The sequence below is a fragment of the Diceros bicornis genome, chromosome 18 (assembly GCF_020826845.1).
Source record: "Diceros bicornis minor isolate mBicDic1 chromosome 18, mDicBic1.mat.cur, whole genome shotgun sequence".
Lineage (NCBI taxonomy): Eukaryota > Metazoa > Chordata > Mammalia > Perissodactyla > Rhinocerotidae > Diceros > Diceros bicornis.
In genome coordinates, this window is record NC_080757.1 from 16,794,792 (window position 1) to 16,816,967 (window position 22,176).

Here is a 22,176-nt window from a genome sequence, read left to right on the forward strand (position 1 = left end):
TGCCCGGAGGGCTCGCCCCACCTTGGTGGTAGGGAATCTCGATCAAGTGCATTTTCCTACCTGGCTTTCTCGGGGCCCTCCCCTCCTTGCCCCTTCTCCCGGGCCTGGGGAGGAGAGGAGGGCTGGGGGCAGGTGCGGGGCATCTCGTCTGCCAGGCTGGTCCCCGAGGGAGGGGGAGGCGTTTGCGGTGACGGAACAGAAGCCCCGAGAGCCTCGGCCCTTCCCGCCACTGGCTCTGCCGGGCGGCGGCCACTCGCGCGCCGCTTCTCCGGGGCGCAGCGTCCGCGCACTCGGAACCCATTCGACCGCGCGCGCCCCGGCTCCAGGCCTGGCAGCAGCTCGCCGCCGCCGCTCATACACTCGCCGGCCGGCCGGCCGGGGGAACCCGGGCAAGCCTCTGGTCCCAGGGGCGGCGGCGGCGAGACCCCGCCCCGCCTGGCCGGCCCGCGCCTATCGCGGCCGCCGGCCTGGTCACGCGGAGAGTGGCGCTGAGGGCTCGGGGCCAGCGCCCGGCGGCTGCCGGAGTCGCGGCGGGCCGGGGCCGGGGCGGGGGTGGAGGGTGGAGGGTGGAGGGTAGAAATAGGGGCGGGCGGGCCGCGCCAGTCTCGGAGCCGCGCGGAGCCAACCTGTGCCACGCCCTGGGCGCCGAGCGAGGCGGCCGACCCCCGCGCACCCATGCTGCTGACGCTGGCCTGGGGCTCACTCTTCTTCCCGGGGCTCTTCGCGCTCTGCAGCTGGGGGCTGCGCCGCGCGCGGCCCGAATGGACCGACACCGACTGCGTGATGATCAGCACCAGGTACGGGGCGAGGCCGGGCGCCGGCCGCCCCACCCGGCCGCTCGCAGGCTATACGGCCACCCGACCCGGCTGCGCCCGCCCCTGCGCCGAGCTGAGGGCGGAAAAGGGGGGCGACAGGAAGCGAGGGGGCTGCCTCCCTGGTCCTTGCCCGTCTGTGGCGCTGGCCAGAGCTCCCCGAAGACCCTCTGCGCCCTGCCCTGGAGGGAGAGAGAAGGGTGGAGGGCTGCCCACGCTGGTCAGGATGGGGAGGGAAGCCTGCTACCGATATCTGCCAGCTGCTTTGGGGATCGGGAGCGCGGCGGCGGCCCTAACATTTTCCTCACCGCGCTGGCAGCCTAGGGGCAGGTCAGGTTGGAGAGTTTGGCTTTATACTATCCGCGGGACTGGATTGACCAAGCTTGCCCCCGTCCCCCTTTTTCTTTTCTGCCGCACGTTAGGCTGGTTTCTTCAGTGCAGGCTGTGTTGGCCACCGGGTCGGGGATCATCATCATCCGCTCCTGTAGCGACGTGATCACCGACAGGTAACATCCAATGCCAGGTGAAAGGAGCACAAATAACAGCGCTGAACTTGTTCAAAGTTTCCACATTGTAGTGGCTCACAGGCGCTAGTTCTTTATCGACACATGCTGTTAGGTGGCTGATGAATGGGAAAACTTGGGCACCCTAATTAGTTCCCTCCTCCTCTCCTTACCTCTTCCAGCATCGCCAGCTTAGGAGAAAGTAAACTGAAGAAATGCTAGAAAATGGCAGAGTTTAAGGCTGATTTAAGGTGTTAGAGGACAGCGTGGTCCATTGATCCAGGTTCTTTATGAGATAGATACGTGTGAAAATTATTCAGAAGTAGGAGTATGGCTTCTGGTTCTTTTAAATGATCTCACTGGGGTCCTGCTCTGGAGCATTCATTGGCCAAGATATGTCCAGTGTGGTTAGCAGAGCCCTTCTATGGAAAGGAACAAATCCACCACCCCTTTCCTTACAAATGCTGCTCTTGTCTTCCCTCTGGATTTGCTAAAAGCAATGAAGAGGTTTCTGGTGCTTTCAGAAAACTGACTTGTATGTGTGTTAGAGCTCAGTCGAGAGGTAGGTCAGGAAATGTGCCTCTAGTAAAACAAATCATGAAGACCAGAGTGGTCTACTTTGTATAGTATTTAGACCTCGCAATGGTGGTGCTTTTTTTCAAGCCATTCTTATCACTTGTCTCCCTAGAACCATCCTTACTTCTCTCAGTGAAGTTGAAGAGCCATCGTCAAATGTGCAGGGAAGGTCTAGCAGCCTTTCCTGATCCTTTTCTCCTGTTGACTTTGCAAAGTGTCCTGCTTTTCACCTGCGTTTCTCCCTGACTGGAATGGGCAAGGAGCCTGAGCAGGGCATCTATCTCGCTGTGACCTGCAAGTTTAGTGTCGGGATCTTACCTAGGGTTAATCCAGCCGTCATGATGTTTGTGCTTTTCTTCTTATGCCTCTTTTTAGACAAAACCAGTTATTGGTGATGAATTATAGATGCTGAGAGAAGATAGGTCAAGTGACCCTGATTGCATACACCAAAGGCTAACAGCATTTGCTTGGCTGGGCTCAATTTTTATTTTAATTGAGTATTTTCTGATCATGCAGCAAGCTCCTTCACTGCCCCCAGTTTGTCAGATCAAACTTGAAACCAGACTCCTAGGGCCAGCCCCGTGGCTTAGTGGTTAAGTGCGCGCACTCCGCTACTGGCGGCCCGGGTTCGGATCCCGGGCACGCACTGACGCACCGCTTCTCCGCCCATGCTGTGGCCGCGTCCCACATACAGCAACTAGAAGGATGTTCAGCTATGACATACAACTATCTACTGGGGCTTTGGGGGAAAAAATAAATAAATAAAATTAAAAAAAAAAAGAAACCAGACTCCTTTGCAAAGATGAAACTAAGACAAATGCAGCCCCATAGCACTAGCTCTAGCTGACATGAGGGCAAGCAGCAGAGAACCACTACACAGTTCAGAAAAAGATGTTTGCACACGAGTAAGTTTCAGTTCTATAGCACCATTGTTGTGTTTTCCCCTCAGAAGCCATGTGTTTTAGTGGCTTGAGCATAGCAGAAAACCTGAGTTTGGTTTTCAGGTTCCTCCTTTTGTGTATCTTTATGCCTTAAATTCTCTGCTTGCAAAATGGAGACAGACACCACGTTTCTGTGCCCTCCACCTTTATGTGGATGTACGAGGGTGCTCTAGAGGCACCTAGGTGATCTTAAAAAAAAAAGGTCTTTGGGGGCTCATCTACTGTATACCCAAATATTTTTCTATTATATGCCTTTTCATTTTATGCCTTCATATAGATTGTCTGTAGATAGGAGAGAGTATCTACAAATCCCCTCGAATTATATGCAGAATGTGTTGTGGGGCCAAGGATTTCATCAGATTCTTAAAGAGATCCAGATCCCTAAAAAAGGTTCAGATCTCTAAGAGTCACAGCGCTAGGCAGTTTTCTCAATTTAAGCACTTATATTTGGATGGTACTTTTTACATTTAAAAGGACTTGCACACTTTTAGATTTTTAATCTTCACAATAACTTTGTCAGAGAAGTAAGACAAGGATTATCATCTTCATTTTATAAAGAAAGCTAAGTTCCAGGCTAGTAGTAGTTAAGATTATAATCCAGATCTCTTGCTAATAAATCTTCAGAGAATGCTACCTAACAATCACAATTTCAGATCTTACTGAATTGGTAGTGGGTGCAAAATATTAGAACCCTAGGCTCCACTCAAGGGGAGAGGCCAGTCATATTTCAGCCGAGTTTTTAGTAGCTGTTTATAGTTATTTTACTTGGAATTGCTTCAAGAAAGCAATGGATACATAGATGGGTAGTAGAATAAGTATTGCATCTTTTTTGCTGAAATGGAACTTGGCTAATTAATTCACCTGCCTGTATATTTGCCATTACTTGTTCACCTATTTCATTGTTTATTCATTATTTAGTTATGCTGTGGTAAGGGACAGAAACTTGAATGGCACCCTCCATAGAAAATATTCCCAATGTTGCAGTTTAGTGGATTGGCTCCTTAGGAAATCATCTGAGACAAAATTAAAAATACGGATTTGAGGGTCCTAGGCATACCATTTATAGTCTCTGGGGAGTGGAGCCCTTGACAAACACTGCAGGTGATTCTGATGTTCAGGTAGTTTGAGAACCATAAAACTAAAGTGTTTCTTCTTCCTAACACATGGGTACTCAATAAAAATTTGCTGACAGTAAATCTAATCCTTCCCAGCGTAGTAGATGATTTCATTTCAGATTTTTTTTCACGTAAATTTTCTTTAGAATTATGATTTATCATTTGGGAACAAAATTGTATAAATTATAGAGTTTCCTTCTAATCTGTTCTCTGACAGTGATAAACTGTCATTTCGACTCAGCAAATATTGATTCCATCCCTTTGGACAAGGAAATGGGAGCACTGTCTTTTGTCCCAGCTTCTCTTCTGGTATCTGACTGCTGTAAGGTAGTCCTTGAGCTCTGCGCTCATTTCCAGACATATTTTTCGTAATGAGTAGAATTGGGATAAGCCACAGAATGGTAAAGAAAATGGCCAGGTTTGCTCCCCAGAAACTCCTGAGAGTGGGGTTGCAAGCAGATGCAAGAGGACGCTCCCAACTATTGAGCAACTGAGTGGAGTTAAACTGGAAATATGGGATTTGGGACACCTTCCAAACCAGTTTTTTGGTGGAGCTGTTGAATCATTGGTAGAGGTATCAATATCAAAGTCAGGTTATATCACAAAATGCTGGAAAATCCATTACAGATGAGTAGCTAAATCAGGCAAATAGGACAACTAGTCACCTACACATGTGGTGCTGAGTGAATTCCTGCTCTCTGCCTTTGACACTTACAAATTTGCCCTGTAATTCAGAGAAAGTTGCTCACTCTCCTTACTTATTAGTTTCAGCATCTTCATGGTAAAGTATTTGGAGTAAAAACAGCTGATTAAGTACAGAGCTGAAGGGACTGTGTTTGAGAAGAGGTTGGCTTTGAGCGTTCGTAATTGACATCCATAATTATTTCATGGACCATTCATATGCTTTCTTTCAGGCACTGGCTTGCCCGAGAATATGCCTGGTTTTTGGTTCCATACATGATCTATGACACCTACGCCATGTACCTCTGTGAATGGTACCGAACCAGAGATCAGAACCGCAGACACTCTCTCACCACTTTTCAAAACTTCCTAAGTAAAAACCGCCTCATGATCACGCACCATGCAGTCATTCTGTTTGTCCTTGTCCCCGTTGCACAGGTATGGCCTCCCAGGACAGCCACCAGCAGCCTTGGTCACTCGTTTCTCCTGTTGAACTGGGTATCTTGACCATTACTTGGGAGTCAGGATTGCCCTTCTTTTCCTTCCCTTTCCTACAGCTCCCACTATCGTGCCAGCTGCTTCCGCAGTTAAATCCCCAGGCCAATCATGTAGAAAAGAATCAAATCTGAAATGTTCGTGATCCTCCTTCCAGCAATCCCCCAGCCCTCTGTGATTCCCTAGCATTTGTCAAAGGTTCTGTCTTTAGTTCACACAATATAAAACAAAATAAAAATTGTTTTTAAAAAATGAGAGGAGCTTAGTCAACTAGTTACTTGCTCCAGCAGTGCCAGAGAGTACTGTATGCATTATTTTGATGTCACAAAAGCACAGACTCTCAAAGCAAATAGCCTCATAATTTCTCCCCAGATCCATTTTTCCCATTAAAAACCCACCCAGCAAGGAAGAGAAATGGGAGTGCAGAGAGGAAACTGGTAAGTCCTGTGTGCCTACCAGGTGCAGGCACTTGATTTAAGAGCTCACAGCTTTCTACTGATAATTAGAAATTATCAGGAATAGTGAACAATTGTTAGCCCTGTACCATAGATGAAGAAACTGGGGCTCTTAAGAGTTTCTGTCCCTCAGTGGTACTAAGTGACAGAGCTGCTAGCCTACTGTGCTGTACTGCCTTCTTGAAAAGAAAAAAGGAGAGGCAGAGTGTGTTATACTCTGTACGAAGTCTCTCTTGATTGCTTTGGGAGCCTAACATCTAGCACAGGGCCTGGCACATATTTTGTTGAACTGACTTGGCTAAGTGCCTTTGGCATGACTAAGTTAGATACCCAAAAGTAGGCTGTAGGGTTCCTTCCGGCTAATGTTGAAATTCAGAGAAAGCTTGGTGTGTGATGCAATCAGCCGATCTGAAGTTGCCTCTGGATCCTCTAGATTCAGCCATCAAGGTGCTGTTGCTCTGGAAGCAGCAGAGTATTAACGGGGTCTACACTTGCCCATTTAGCATTTCCTTTCCCTTCGTGGTCTCTTAGGGTTACCCTTTTCAATAGCCCTAGTTAGAATTTTCCTTCCAGTGGTTCCTCAACCTCCATTTCTTATTTCCCCTTTTCCTCTTCTCATCTGCAGAAGCTTAGGGGAGACCTTGGGGACTTCTTTGTTGGCTGCATCTTCACGGCAGAACTGAGCACTCCGTTTGTGTCGCTGGGCCGAGTTCTGATTCAGGCATGTATGAAAGAAATGGCAGAAATAGTGCGGAGGGAATGGACTCTGCTTTTCTTGGTAGATTGTGGGGTCTGGAGAATCCCTTAGTGCTTGGAATAGTGGGATGGGAGATCCTTGAACAGACTTAAAGGTCAGTTGGTCATCTGAGCCAGTGGGAATGAAATTGTACATTTGATTCAAACTTGATATAGCTTTTTAAGTATTTTTCTGGCCACAGAGTTTTTTTTTTTGTGTGAGGAAGATCGGCCCTGAGCTAATATCTGCCAATCCTCCTCTTTTGGCTGAGGAAGACTGACTGTGGGCTAACATCCATGCCCATCTTCCTCCACTTTATATGGGACGCTGCCACAGCATGGCCTGACAAGCAGGGCGTCGGTGCGTGCCTGGGATCCAAACCGGCGAACCCCGGGCCGCCACAGCAGAGCGCGTGCACTTAACCGCTTGCACCACCGGGCCGGCCCCTCAATTTTTTTTTTTTAATCCAGTGTTCCTGTGCTCCTGTCAGCGGGGTGGCTTAGGCCCAATTCAACATCACTATTGGAAAAACTACGGGGCTATAGGCATATATAAATACAGCAGTGCTCAATCATCTTTTCTACAAGTGTCAGAAAACTAGATGGTTGGCTTTTACTGTTGTGGGCCTTGGGCTAGTCATTCCCTGAAGGCCCAACCTCTTGGTGACCCTGCATTCCCCTTCCCTTCTCTTTTACAGCTAAAGCAGCAGCACACCCTTCTTTACAAGGTAAACGGGATCCTCACACTGACGACCTTCCTCTCCTGTCGGATCCTTCTCTTCCCCTTCATGTACTGGTCCTATGGCCGACAGCAGGGACTCAGCCTGCTCCAAACGCCCTTCCATATCCCTTTCTACTGCAACGTGGCCAATGCCTTCCTCATCGCTCCCCAGATCTACTGGTTCTCTCTGCTGTGCAAGAAGGCAGCCCGGCTCTTTGACACTCCCCTAGCCAAAAAGGATGGTTAATTGCTCCCAGGAATCAGGCAGGAGGGTGCTTCCTCATGCTAGCTGCCTCCTCCACTCAGTATTCCGTGGACCAAATTGTGCCCTGGGTGGCCTCAGCCTTTTGGGTATTGATAAGCAGATGGGTTTGAGTTTTTCTAAAGATTATTCATATTACCTCCCTCTTCTAACCTGCCCCTTTTGCAAAAGCACTTTTTTTTTTTGGTAACAACGATCAGGTCCTGTCAGACCTCCATTGGCAGCAAGGTGGTTTTAATGCAAGCCCAAGGATCCTTCCTTGGGTCTTATCTCAAGGGCTCTGGGAGGTAGAAGCATGGGGTGTGGAGATAGGTGGACCAGGGCGAGTAGTACTTGGGCACCCGCCTGGCCCTAATATCGGCGGCTACCCATCTTTCCAACCACTCAGGGCAGTATCCACATATACTGGGCCAGCAGAAGCAAATGATTACTTGGTTCTTGCAATAATTTCTTGTGATGTTGGCCTGGGAAAATTGTTGTGGGTAGGCAGTTTTTTATTGTTTACTAGATAACCCATTGGTCCTTTGCCTCATCCTTTCATCCGTGTGCCAACATTGAATTCTCATGTCTAATGATTTCCGATCAGAAGTCTCACTGGCAGGGGTGGGTAGGAGGCAGGGATGGGAACCTGAAGCACTTGAGTAGGAAGGAAGGCCAACAGGTCAGCACCTTTGCAGGCTGACTTGGTGAAGACCCGTGTCAAACTTGTGAGCTTGTTGTAAACACAAATACCACCCCCTTTTTAACATGTCCCCTCAAGCCCAGCTTTCCCCATATCCACATGCACAGGATGCTCTTATTAAAAACTATAGGAGTTAAGTGAAATGATGGCTACTGAGCTATTTACTGGGTAACCCCACTCTTTGACACTGTCCTGAAGTAGAAATGGACTTCTGTATTCCAAACCATGAGATGGCTTGTCTAGACTGCCTCCTGATAAGCCAGAGCTTATGGTACAAAGCCTCTTCCTATGTGAGTGTACCGCCCTCTAGCCAGAGGCTGGAGAGCAATAGTGCAGGACAGCCCTGGCCAAAATGCATCCTGTGGACTGACTCCTTCACCCGCCATTTGCAAATAGGATCCTCTGGTGCCAACACTAATCATTCCTTATCAACTAGGATGGGTTTTAGAAACTGTGCTACCATCAAGCTTTTTTTCAAGTGGCAGTGAAAGACTAGATTTTTTTAAAGTGTCTTTTAATTCATTGTTGTCCATGAACTTTTAAAGTACTGAATATGTAACAGTGTCTCAAATTTTGACTATTTCAGTCTTTAATGGGTGCCATTTAAAAAACCTAAAGTGCTGTAATGTTTTTTACTGTTTTGTGTACTATCAGTATATCTTTATAAATCATCCTTGTGGTGATTAAACTGCACTAATATTTCCCAACTTATCCTCCTTTGTGAAATACATCAACAGCAACTTCCTGTGAGACCCATCCTGTGACTTGACTTGACTGGCTGCTGTGCTATTGTTTCTGGTCTGTGTTCATGTCCACGCAAGTGGCAGAAGTAGGATGTGGGGGGAGGAGGATGTGTTAATGCTTTCAGCCTCCAGGAGGGCCTAGCTCATACCTTAGCCTAACATGTTTCTGCAATTCATGTGTCCAAGAATACGCTGCAGGGTCCTAGAGTTCAAGCCCAGTCGTCGAATGACTTTAGGCCCTTTCTTCTCTTCCTAGGTGAATCCCAATTAGGAGTTGGGAGGGTGGAAACCCAACGGTAGGCCACAGAGCCAGCCCACTTTAGGTGGGGGCGGGAACCTGAATAATACCCCATTTTGAATGAGGGTATGGATATGAAGGTGACGGGGCACATCCTTTTCCCTTGCTTGCCTCCCAAATTAAACACCTCACCAACTGGTTCTCATAGTGCTGTAATATACCCTGGATGCCTTTAATTTGCATTTTTATGCTTCTGCACACACCATTCCCTGCTCTCATTCTTCAAAACCATAACAACCCACCCCCGCCAGAAGATAATTACACCTATCCTTTAAACACATCTCTGCTGTGTTTACCAGACCTAGTTTTAGCAGAGCCCCTTCTGGATCCACCTAATGGATAGAGTTAAGATTGTATGGCAGAAGTCCTCAATTCAGAAGATACCATTTTCTTGAGGTCATTAATCTACCCACTGACATTTAATTTTCTTGGTCCAATCCTCTCTTTTTACAGTGGTATGGGCCTTTAGGGCACACAAATCACATGGCCAATTGGTGGCAGAATAAAGTTCTTTTCTTAGTTGCTGCGCTTTCCAAGATACCACGGAATGGCTCTTGAAGAAGATCTCAGTGCAGAAGAACACACATACATACCTTGTAATTTTTTTCATTTGGGTGGTTTCGCCTTTGGACTTTGCCAAATTCTAGAGTGGAGAAGTCCAGTTATGAACATGTTCCTCCCAGCCTGACTCGATCTTTAAGACTCTAGCTGAGTCCAATTTCAGAGTGTATCTAAACCTAAACTTGATAAGAAAGACTCAAAAGAGACAAGATGAAACTCAAGAGACTTTTATTATAATTTGTATGTTACAAATACCTAAGAAACTATTTTCTTTACACTGTCATTGCCATATACTTTTCAGCTTGTGTACAATCTCACTTAACCAAAAAGTTTCTCAGCTCTAGCCCTGGTAGACCCCACCAAGTTGAGGCCCAGCTGTCTTCTGATCTACAAAGGTCAGAAGTTGCTGATCTTCTGCAGCAGCGTTTGGCGCCGCTCCTCGGGGCTAATGTTCTCAGCGATGGACTTTAAGAAGCGCTGCTCATTTACCTTCTGCAACAAGGAGCTAACAGAAGGGTTGGTCTTGCTCAGTGTTTCATAGCAGGTGAGGATTTCCAAGGCCAAAACGTAGAGTGGTTCACACACCTCTTGGTGGAGCATGGCCATGATGTGCAGAACATGACAGAATACCTGGGTATAAAAAAATAGGGTTTCCTGGGTCAGGTCCTGTTCTTGTCCTTGAGCCCGTGGGCCAACTGACTGTATTAACCTAACTGAGTCCAGGAGGTTGGTCAGACTGCTACAGAGGAGTTTGACCACATGGCTCCAGCCTTCCATAGGAAGCCAATTACGACAACTCCGGCTGCAGAGAAACTGGAAAGCTCTCAGGAAGAGTATGGAGAGTTGGAGCTCCTGCGCAAAGGGCTTCAGGTTGAGCAGAGGAACAAACTGAATATATTCCAGGCTATAAGGGACATGCAGGAGCTGTTTCTCCAATAGTCTCCTGGTCACCTGGTAAAGGTACTGCCACTCCTGGGGGCTACACCAAGGCATGACTTGCACCAGGGCCACCAGAAAGCCCTTGCTGAACAATCTGACCTCCTCAGGGTTGCCCACATCCACCACCAAGAGGGAGAGCATCCGCTCAGAGACGCTGCTGGAGATATAGCAGCACTCCATCCAGGCAAGAAGCCCTGTGCCTGGCCCATACCCAGGGTGGGCCTGGGAGGTCCACTCATCCTCAGAAAGCTTACAGATCTCAAAAAGTGTGGCTGGCACCTCACACTTGAAGTGGCCCTCAAAGAAGTTCTTCAGTCTCAGGCCCACAGTCCAGTCTAGTTGCTCCAACTTCCGGTGGAGCCAGGACAGGGACTTGATCCAGGTGTCTGGGGAAAAGGTCTCAGCATTAGCTAATACAATCTCACAGAGGAGCTCCAGAATATGGATCACCAGATCCTTCCCATCCAAAGAGAGGCACCGCTTCTCCTTGGGGAGCTGCCAGTATTTGCTGAAGCAATCCAGGAGCTGGCACAAGCTGAAGATGAGGGGGAATGGAGAACAAGTCTGGAGCCAGTATTCCTCTAAGCACGCATTCGCTTCAAGAGTCTGGATGAAGATCTTCAGACTGAGGTCCACCTCTCTGACATCCAGCATCAAGAAAGGCAGGACGAATTCCTTTAGCACCTCATCTGGCTCAAGAAGAGCAGCGACTGGAATCCCTTTGGGCTTCACAGGACTCCCCAGGCAGCTCAGGAGCTCCAAAAATTGCTTTTCTTCCTTGGGTGTAGAGAACTTTGTCCAGACGGTTTCTTTGAGGCATGACGCCACGAAAGTGATGGATGGATTTGGACCTTGCTCTTCCGTGAACCTAAGGGCAGGGAAGGCGGTGAGAATCTGAGCCAGGAACTTATGGGTGCCGAGACTGACCACAGCCATGCTGCACATTTTCTTCACTGTCATCTCCGGGTGCAGTATCACCAGGCGGGCCACAGAAGCTACAGCTTTAGCCAAGCCCTGTTCAGAGGCACTCTGTGCGAGCTGGTTAAAAGTCGTATTGAGGTCTTCCTGAAACCCCTCCAAGTAAGCCAACAACTTCTCAGAGAGGCCCTTTCGCCCCCAGGAGAGCAGGACACCTGAGAGGACTTTATTTTTATCTGGCAGTGATAAGTCTGCATAACATTCCAGGATCAAGTCGATCACTTGTTTGAGCTGAGATTCGGGGATGGCTCTGTCTGTCGTACTTACTTCTATCACTGTTTCCAGCAGCTTTAACACCAAGTCTGGCTCTCGGAAGAGAGCCCGGTTATTAACCAGGCAAGCCAGCCACTCATCCGAGAAGGCCCACTTCTTCTCAGAAGCAAAAATGTAGCACATTTCCATATGCCGGTCCATCTTCTGCTCAATAACGGCCATGGCAATCGAGGCGGTGATGTCCTTCTCGAAGCCCTTGTTCTTCAGCACCCTGTTTGTTTTCCTCAGGAAGTCCTCAACACTCTCTGCCAGCTCAGAGACCACCTGCCTCTCCTCCTTGGACAAGCCAGTGGTATTCAGGTAGAGCTTCAAGTTCTGGCTGAAGGAAGTCAGACTGTCACACAGCCGATAGCTGTCATAATTCGTCCCGTGGCTGCTGTTGAGCATGACCTGCAGCTCTTCCCCCCACTCCTGGAGCAGGCTGCGCATGAACTCAAACCCCACAAAAATCGTCTCACTCGGGAGTTTGGCCAGCGAGCTCAGGCTGACGTCCCGTTCTGCCTCCTTTACCTTCTCTGCCAGTGCCTGTTGGTGATATGGGTTCTGCGTGTCTGAATTCCACACGGAGATCACCGTGGCCAGTTTGTCTAGATACACACTTGCAGATACTTCCTGGGGGTCATCCTCCATCAGTGCAAACACAGTCAGCATGTCAGCCAAGTTGGCTAATGCACAGCACTTCATCCCAGGGCACAGGATTCTATTTTGGATTTGCTTCAGCCCAGTGAGCAGCATGGCCAACAGGGGCATGGTAGGACACACATCTGGGTCTGACTTGAACCTCTTTGGAGGATGGGAGAACTCATCTGAAGAGGATAAGTACTTATGGGCCATTGTCCGAAACTGGGAGAGCAGGGGGTCCTGCTGATTGCCCTTGTGCTTCATCATTTCCCACCAGACATCGAGGAAAAAGGCCACATCCTTTGAAGAAGTGTCAATCATCATGTGCTCCAAAAAGTGCTCTAGTTCTGCACGGCAGATGGTGGTGGGCAGGGCCATCAGGAGCTGGATAAAGAGTCCAGAAGCTTCCAGGGACTTGAGCAGCTCAAAAAGGACCGTGTGATTGATGGTAGGGATCATGTTGCCTACTGAGAAAAACACATCTTCCTGCCACCGAGTTTCAGTGTCAGAGGGGCTGACAGGGTAGGGCTGAAGAATCTTGGCCCAGATGATGATCAGAGCTTTCTTCTTCCAGGCAAAGGGTTGGGAGCATGCTGCGGTGGAGGAGATCTCCCTCAAGGCCTCCACAATGGGCTGCCCAACATGCTCCCAGTCAGACTTTGTCAATTCTGCCAGTGCTTTGGGGCGGAACAGCTGCTGGGCCAGCAAGAAGCCCCCATGCAGAATAGTCATTTCTTCACAGATATTCAAGGGTCCTGCACAGAGAGAAGCCAAATAAGATAAGAGTGTGGTGAAAAAAATTTCAGAATAGTAAGCCGAGATTAGAGGGAGAGACAGCAGTTAGTAGGCTGGCTGTCATTATCAGGGTTAGAGATGATAAGGGTTCTAAATGAAATCAGTGGGAGAGGGGGAAGAAGAGATGGTTCTAAGAGGCACTGCAGAGCTGGAGTCAAAAGAACTTAACCTGAGGAATAAAAAGGACTCCCCAGTTCTCTAGCCTGGAACTGGGAAGACAACAGGTACCACTGGAAATAGGGAATGCAGGAGAATCAGAACAGGTTTGGAGGGAACACTGTTTAGATTTGGTTATTTGGAGTCTGGGGTAGAACATTAAGGTAGAGACGTCCTCCAGCAATGGAAATGTGGGGTTGACACTCATGAGGAAAGTCAGCCCTGAAATGTGACTCAGAGAGGTGTCTGCCCAGAGGGGATCACTGGAACCAAGGAAGTGAGAGAGATCCTGCAGGAAAAGCAAGTGAAAAGGAAAAGCTCCACCTCTGAGGCTAGGCCCTCCAGCAAAGGATGGATCAGCAGAGGCTCTGGGGAGGAAGGGCTGAGTGAGAGAGAGAGGAGAATAGCACAAAGACAATACCCAACCGCAGGGGCCACCAAGTACATACTGCAGGACGTGACAAGTGAGCTTCTAAGTAAGGATACAGACTAGGAGAGGCACGGAAGCAATCAGACAAGCACTTTTCTCTTATAGCCTTGTCTTGCAAACAGATTTCAAACGTTCTGCCTTTCATGGAAACAGTTCACCCCACGGCTCTTTCCATCAAAGAGAACAAGCTACTCATGGCCCTGGTTCTCTGGTAGAAACCAAGAGGTAGATACAAAAAAAAATACTGCACTAGATTAAGAAAGAAAAGTCCTTCCTTCAGTGAGCCATGAATCGACACAGACTTATCAAGGAAGGCATCTTGGGATGTTTAATGAGACATGGTTTTAAATCCTAGCTCAGCCATTTAAAAGCAGTGTGACCTTGGACAGATGACTTCTCTGAGCTTCCCTTCTGCATGTGGGGATAATACAGACTTCATATTATGACTGTGAAGATCAAATGCTCTATACTAGTCAAACCCGTGGCAGTGGGTTGGTGCTCACTGTTAGCTCCCAATCCCATCTGCCAGGTCTGCCAAGGGTTAAATAAGCTATAACTATGATAAGAGTCAGGCTACAAAGAGCCCAATTAGGTGCTCAAAAAACATTGCTTTCCCCAAACCTTTCTATTGTTGGCAGGACCAGAATCTTGTCACTATCTTTTGCCTCCCCCAGCTCAGAAACAAAAAAGGACACAGGTCTTTCTCAGGTTTGTTTACGTTGGCCCAGAAACCAAATCAGAGCACAAACACTGCTCACTATCCAGTATTTTTTTTTATTTTTATTTTTTTGTGAGGAAGATTGGCCCTGAGCTAACATCTGCCAATCCTCCTCTTTTTGCTGAGGAAGACTGGCCCTGGGCTAACATCCATGCCCATCTTCCTCCACTTTATATGGGACGCCGCCATAGCACGGCTTGCCAAGCGGTGCATTGGTGTGCGACCGGGGTTCAAACCGGCGAACCCCGGGCCGCGGCAGGGGAGCGCGCTCACTTAACCCCTTGTGCCACCAGGCCAGCTCACTATTCAGTATTCTTAACTTTTCATCCCCATCCCCCCACCCCCGTTCCCAGGACCCAGAGATGCCACCCCTTCCTCACTCCCTCATGCCTCCAAGAATACATCTTCCCCATTTTCACACCCCAGGAGGCGAGAAAAAATCCAGATTCCAGGAGACTACAGAATATCCCACCCCTTTGACCATTTACAGGAGCAGCAAAAGGCCAAGGGATCAGCCCTCCTATGCAACCACTAGTGAAAGCAATCCACCTTGGCTCCCAGTGGCCAAAGCAGACTCCCAGGGAGGGGTAGGTTGCTGAGGGGCTCTGGCCCTTCTTTCTTACTCAGGCTGCTCTCCCAGGGCCCTCATATATGTTCCCTTATGACTCTGTAAATTTAACTTTATTGCATTATCAGCTCAACTGAGATGTTTCCCCCAACACCTAGCTTCCAGAGACATAATCCATAAGTACATACACGTGCTACTTGAAGGAATAAGTCCCAGAAGCAGTTTATCCCTGGGCAGATCCCAAGTGTTTTATCACTGCTGGTTAACCGGTGCTTGTGAGTGCCCACTGATCATGTTTATTAAGTGGTTACTCCATGCCAGGCACTGTGCTAGGTGGTATGCATGTAAGATCTCTCCTAATCCTCAAATCAACCTTTTGAGGACTATTCCTGTTTTAGAGATGGAAACGCTGAGACTCAGAAACAATTTGCTCAGGATGTCGCAACTAAAAACGGTAGGTCTGGGACAGAAATCACCACAGCTGCAGGACTCTTGCAGCTCTACCGTCCCACCACTGAAGAGCTGTCTGGGGACAGGGACCGGAACACTTCTCCACAGCCTACTATTACTGGCGCATCTTGGGGTACCTCCCCCAGCTCTCCCAGAACAGCCGCCTGTCTTATCCCCTTAAGAGCTTGTCCAGCAGGGTGGGAAGCTGGGCAAAGAGCCACCGATTTATACCAGCGCCCCGCTCCCTTCTCCTAGACCTTGCCTGAGGATTCTGAGTCAAGATGCACGTGCCCGACGGCTGCTGCAACCCCTCCCCACAACTGCTGGTCTGATGATCGCTAGCTCCGCGCAAGGCGCCGTCCCAGACGCTGTATACACGTGATCTCCACGAAAACCCCTCAACTCCGTGAGGCGGTTACATTATCATCATCCACGTTTTATCAGTGAGGGCCTCATGAGCCTAAGACACTTGCTGAAGCACACAGTAGACGTTCAATAAATGAGACCGCCAGGGCATCCGGGATTCCCCGGGGCGCCCTCGAGTCCGGTCCACTTTCAGGAAATCTAACTACACATCCGCTTGGCCTTTCGCGTGGAAAGGGGCCCGGAGGGCGAGGGGCCGGCCAAGCAGCGGCGGGGCCCGGGCTAGAGCCCGGCCTCCCGACCCCCGCTCTTCGAGGACACCCATCCCCAACATCCCCCCGACCAGGAGGTCCCCCTTGGCCCGGGCCCGCTCAGCACCGCCCCGGCCGCCCGTCGCGGGACGCGGCCCAGGCGGGCCCGGGACCGGGCAGCCGGGACACCCACCTAGGTCCATGGCGGCGACGCTAGCGGCAGCGCGGGGCGCCCCTCCCCCCAAGGCCGCGAGCGCGGCGCAGGCGCCACGGCACAATGGGCAGCGGGGGGGCGGGACAATAGGCCGCGCCTCAGGCACCGCCCCCAGTCTCAGCTCGGGCTCCGCGCGGTCCGCACAGTCCTGCCGCCGCTCGGCGCGCACGCGCGGTCCTACCAACGAGCCCGCGGCCTCGAGGCCGCCGGGCCCGCAGCGCCCCCTATCGGCCCGAAGCCTCCAACCAGCCGACAGGCAGGTGCCTGCGCCTCTCTGCCACCGCGGCGGGCCCGCCCTTCCCTCTACCCGGTCCCTGCCCGCCCCCAAAACGTCTGGCCCCGACCCAGGCCACCAGGCCCGGCCGCCTTGCTTTCAGTGCTCCGCTCAGCCACGCATCTGTCCAGTCCCTTGCCTAGCCCTGCTTCTCGAGTCCCGGTCGATCCTACCCTTTAGCTCCGTCCCTGGCCCCGCATCCTCCCCGACTCGGTAATCCCCGGGATCCCCCCGCACACAGTTCACCCAGACGGAATGCCTCTCCCCAGGCTGCCTCCCAACCAGCATAGACGCGCCATGCTCTGAGAGGCTTCGCCCCCCGCAGCGGGTCTGCCCATCTCCGGCTCGGAGCCGCCTAGCCCCACAGCCCACAATCGCCCCAGTGCTCGGCCTTCAGACAGCAGCAGCAGCTCCTTCTTTTCTGGCATCATAGACTCCTTTGAAATGTTAATGGTTGTCCTCCCCAGAAAATTCGAGCAAGAACAACTGTGGGGGCAGATCCAGTCCAATGGACTCCAGTTTGCAATCTGTACTTTATAAAAACACACATTTGATTTCTGAGAAAACACACACACAAATATCCTATGGGCTTCTCACACGTTACCCTGTTTCCTTTTCTCCCTTTCCCTTCTTTCCAGACTTAACTACCAGCCTCAAGCGTTTTTAACTCTCTCCCCTCCAGCTTCTAGCGCCAGATACCACCTAGAAAGGACAGAGGGGCGCCGCCTCAGCTCCTGCAATGTGCCAGGTGGAGTTTGAGATGGCCTGTGCTGCTATCAAGCAGTTGAAGGGACCTGTGAGTGATCAAGAGAAACTGTTGGTGTACAGCTTCTACAAACAGGCCACCCAGGGCGACTGCAACATCCCTGCCCCGCCCACCACAGACGTGAAAGCCAAGGCCAAGTGGGAGGCATGGAACCAGAACAAAGGGATGTCCAAGATGGACGCCATAAGGATCTATGTTGCAAAAGTGGAAGAGCTGAAGAAAAACGATACTGGTTAAGGAGGACAGAGTGTCAGTCAGACCGAAGTAGCACGGCGCCTCTGGTAGGGAAAAGGGCTTCTTAAAAGACCTTGATGGCTGAAATGTCCTGAAACCATAACAACCATAGCTGAGACATCAATAAATCACTTAAACTGCATGGGAGTGATTGTCTGCTGTTGGAAAAGTGATAAACTCAAAGTCAAGTTACAGCACAAAGGGCAGGATCTGCTTGCTGCAAGACAAAAGCCAATCATCAAGAGGCAAGATGGTGGAAAAGAAAGGGCAGTTTATCACATCTTGTTAGCAAGGGGGAAGATGGCTGACTAATGTCTCAAAGAACCATCTTAAGGGGGCACAAAATCTTACAGCAGTTATATAGGCCGGTGGGGTATAGGGGAGGGGGTTAGGAATGTCAACCCTCAGACTGGGAGTCGCCACACCAGATCTTTCAGTTTCATTGATGATGGCTATCAGCATAGACTGTCTGTAAGGGGGTCATCACATTCCTAAGGAACTCAAAAGAACAAAGTTATCATCTCATCACAGCTGGGAGGTACATGCACAAGCAGGAGTTGTAAAATCTACAGAGCGGTTACATCTCCTGGAGGGTGCATATCCAGTTGGGCTAGTCAGAGGCCATTAAAAGTTACAACAGGGAGGGCCGGCCCCGTGGCTTAGCGGTTGAGTGCGCGCCCTCCGCTGCTGGCGGCCCGGGTTCGGATCCCGGGCGTGCACCGACGCACTGCTTCTCCGGCCGTGCTGGGGCCGCGTCCCACATACAGCAGCTGGAAGGATGTGCAACTGTGATGTACAACTATCTACTGGGGCTTTGGGGGGAAAATAAATAAATAATATGAAAAAAAAAAGTTACAACAGGGTTTCTTTTCTACAATATGGCTTCCCTTATGTCAACCTTGTCTTGAGCTGGTATCGGTGACTGTGAGAGTCCTAGGTAGGTGTCCACAATATATAAAAAGCATCTCTTCTCTGGGAAAAGTTCCATCAAAACTGGCTTTGTGTATGATTCTGAGTAAAGAGTTCCCAGTCTTTCTATTCCCAGAGCATATGTAGACATCTGGCAGGAGTAGAGGACTGGGGGGGAGAATCATGCTATAAAAATGCCCAAGATTTGAGGTCAGTGAGCCATTCTCCAGAGGCTCAGCCTCTGCGGGAGGGGAAGGGAGGAGAGGAGGCCGAGGCCCCTAATCTCTTCAGGGGTTATGGATTCACTACTAACCCACCGTTACAGAGGGGAAAGGAGCTTTGTCTTCCAAAAAGCTCAAGTCAAGTTCTATTACCAAAAGCCCCTACTAGAATACAGTCCTGATGAAGTTAATGTTTTTTTTTTGTGAGGGAGATCAGCCCTGAGCTAACATCCATGCTAATCCTCCTCTTTTTGCTGAGGAAGACCGGCCCTGAGCTAACATCTATTGCCAATCCTCCTCGTTTTTTTCTTCCCCAAAGCCCCAGTAGATAGTTGTATGTCACAGTTGCACATCCTTCTAGTTGCTGCACGTGGGACGCGGCCTCAGCATGGCCGGAGAAGCGGTGCATCGGTGCGTGGCCGGGATCCAAACCCGGGCCGCCAGTAGCGGAGCGTGCGCACTTAACCGCTAAGCCACCGGGCCGGCCCTAAGTTACTGTTTTGAGGGGAGTCAAACTTTAAGTGAAGTAACTGATGCACCACAACACAGAAGCTGAGAAAGACTGGAGCAGATGGTTTCAAAATCCCAGCCTCTGAAAGACTCATCTGAGGCCACGCAGACAAAAGTTTCTTGGGACTACCCTGTAGCTAAGCCTGGTTTCTGCTTGGGGATGTTTGTGGGACAACACGTATATATATGTATATGGGTTTTGTTTTATGAGCACAACACACCCCATGACCTATGCAAGGGCCAAAGTACCTGAGCTCAGCTTCCACTCCTTATCACGGAGGCATCAATGCACAGTGGTGCACTGGGATATGGAGTACTAAATGATATTCAAGACATTTCAGGGAAAAACATCTGCCATGGCATAGAATTTCCTAATACTTTTCCTCAACTAAAAACTATTTTCAGGGCCAGCCCAGTGGCACAGTGGCTAAGTTAATGTGTTCCACTTTGGTGGCCTGGGGTTCATGGGTTCGGATCCCGGGCACGGACCAACACATCGCTCATCAAGCCATGCTATGGCAGCGTCTCACATACAAAAAATAGAGGAAGACTGGCACAGATGTTAGCTCAGGGACAATCTTCCTTAAGCAAAAAGAGGAAGATTGGCAATGGATGTTAGCTCAGGGCCAATCTTCCTCATAAAAAAAAAAAAAAACCTATTTTCATAGCTATCAGGGCAGCTCCAGTTCATGAAAAACCATTAAACAATAGAAGCAAAAACCATAAAGACTTCGGAGGACAAAGAAACCAAATCTCACCAGATCTCTTCAGATCTTCTGTTCACACATTTGCAGGAAGCTGCTATAAACTAAGTACATTACTTAAGAATGAAGTATACCCAGGACACCAGTGACTAAAAAAATATTCCTTATAACTATAAACTGGGCATGATCCACACTGTACAATAATTGTGCTGTTTTCTTTTCTTTGGAGGATGTTATGAACACATTTTGATGCTTTTAGGACCATGATTAATATTAAATGTGAATTAATAGTAAAAATAATAATGGAACATCTTGCTCCAAAATATGGCGTCAATTTAGGAGCTGTAGGTATAGCCACATCATTCTGTAAATCATTATAAAACCTGATAAAGTGGACCATAATTAGGACTGCAGAAAGCAACTGTAAGATACATTAAAAAAAAAAAGCAAGGTATAGTTCACACAGTGTGCTAAATTTGGTGGGAAAAAGGGAGAAATAAGAATACACATATTTGTATGCTTAGTAAGTAGAAGGCAGTGGGATTGATGGGGATGGGTAGGAGCGAGACTTTTCAATGTATACCTTTTTATGCTGTTTTGATTTTTGAACCATAGACTCTACTACCTTAGAAAGAGGTCTGAGGCAAGGGCACTTCTTTATTGATCATTAAGGCCAAAGTAAATTCTCTATAGATTTCCAAGGGTAAAGGTAAGAAATCTTAGACCAAATTGAAACTTCCCATTAACTCTCATCATAAATTTCCATGGAGACAAGTTGGAGACCTCCAGAAAACTCTGCTAAACCACAATGGCACTGCGGGACAAATGAGATGGGCAGAAAGTCAGGAGCACTGAATATCCATGGCTTTGCTAATTCTACCAAGATGTCAGGCAAATATGGATTTCATACTAACTATCCAGGCTAACCAAGGAGAACTCTTGCAACACAGCCATCCTAAATCTCTCTGGATTTAAATCCAAGGGATAGGGCCGGCCCCGTGGCTTAGTAGTTAAGTAAGCGCGCTCCACTGCCGGCGACCCGGGTTCGGATCCCGGGCTCGCACCGATGCACTGCTTCTCTGGCCATGCTGAGGCCGCGTCCCACATACAGCAACTAGAAGGATGTGCAGCTATGACACACAACTATCTACTGGGGCTTTTGGGGGAAAAAATAAATAAATAAAATCTTTAAAAAAAAAATAAATCCAAGGGATATCTGAACTCAGTATGTTACGACTCCACAACCCCTCAAGTCAAAAAACAAAATGACTACTCCAAAAACATGACTCTGGAGAAACATGAACTTTCCAACTTCATCTGTTTAAAAACACCAGCTTGGGCAAAACCATCTTTCTTATAACCTTGTTTTCTAGTTGATCATATCATCCCCAGAGGTGGGAAAGTAAAAATTACTAGCTGCACTGTGCAGAGTGCAGAGGTAAATTTTTGGATTATCAAAAATGCCAAATTTGTCCACTAAATGGTTTTAGGATGAATAAAATATTAAAGATTGCAACAAAGGAAAAATGACAGGCAGTGAGATAAATACAAGAGGGCTGATATCATAAAGCCAGAATGTCCCAGGTAGATAAACAGCATTAACTTCTATCATGCACAGCTGCACATTTAAGAGAAAAAAATTTTGGTATGTTCAAATATAAGATAAGCAGATAAAGAGGACTCTAGTATGTGTTTATAGTCATTCAGTACTTACACAGACCACTTATTTTACTATAACAAACTTAGAAGACCACATCACAGCAGCCTAATACACTGGGGAAAATATAGTTTATTTTCATGAGAACAGTATTATTAGAGATAAACATCAAGAATTACTTAATAATCTAATAGAAAATCTGATAATTAACAAATCATAGTCTAAAGAGACAAAGAAGTTTATCTGATTATTCAAAATTCATATAATAATTTCCCCATGTATAGGAAAAAAGTGAACCAATTGCCTAGACGAAGAACATGTATAACCTGGTTTGCTTTGAAACTCATGATTGCTTTCCTAAGATAGAGAATTTAAGTTGCAAGAAAAGTGTTGCAGAGCTAGAAAAGGATTTTTTTTTCTCAGTGAAGGTAAGATTACCCTATAAGAAGGTATGTTGAAATTCACCTTGAAATTTCCATACCCACCCCCATGTGGTCCCCCCTGCCCCCCACCAGCAAGGGAAAAAGCAGAGGCTATGATTTAGAAGTAATTTTATACATATTAT

The 22,176-nt window shown here is 48.5% G+C and overlaps 3 protein-coding genes across 4 annotated transcripts; 2 read left to right on the forward strand and 1 right to left on the reverse strand.

Moving 5' to 3' along the window:
* The first annotated feature begins 600 nt into the window (after positions 1 to 600).
* On the forward strand, positions 601 to 8,723 carry TLCD3A (TLC domain containing 3A). Of its 2 annotated transcripts, XM_058560154.1 has the most exons (5): positions 613 to 797; positions 1,235 to 1,318; positions 4,862 to 5,066; positions 6,204 to 6,299; positions 7,012 to 8,723. In XM_058560154.1, exons 1-5 carry the CDS (start codon positions 676 to 678, stop codon positions 7,279 to 7,281), a joined length of 777 nt encoding a protein of 258 aa, XP_058416137.1. In that variant the 5' UTR covers positions 613 to 675; the 3' UTR covers positions 7,282 to 8,723. The 2 variants fall into 2 exon arrangements, with proteins under 2 accessions (XP_058416138.1, XP_058416137.1); XM_058560155.1 differs by lacking the exons at positions 4,862 to 5,066; positions 7,012 to 8,723 and having other exon boundaries at positions 601 to 797; positions 6,204 to 6,295.
* A 1,068-nt stretch (positions 8,724 to 9,791) lies between these two features.
* Positions 9,792 to 16,369, reverse strand: GEMIN4 (gem nuclear organelle associated protein 4). Its single transcript, XM_058560151.1, has 2 exons — positions 16,316 to 16,369; positions 9,792 to 13,146 (listed from the first exon to the last, which is right to left on the reverse strand). Exons 1-2 carry the CDS (start codon positions 16,323 to 16,325, stop codon positions 9,977 to 9,979), a joined length of 3,180 nt encoding a protein of 1,059 aa, XP_058416134.1. The 5' UTR covers positions 16,326 to 16,369; the 3' UTR covers positions 9,792 to 9,976.
* A 762-nt stretch (positions 16,370 to 17,131) lies between these two features.
* Positions 17,132 to 17,910, forward strand: LOC131416654 (diazepam-binding inhibitor-like 5). The gene has a single exon (XM_058559314.1). It carries the CDS (start codon positions 17,350 to 17,352, stop codon positions 17,611 to 17,613), a length of 264 nt encoding a protein of 87 aa, XP_058415297.1. The 5' UTR covers positions 17,132 to 17,349; the 3' UTR covers positions 17,614 to 17,910.
* The last annotated feature ends 4,266 nt before the right edge of the window (positions 17,911 to 22,176 follow it).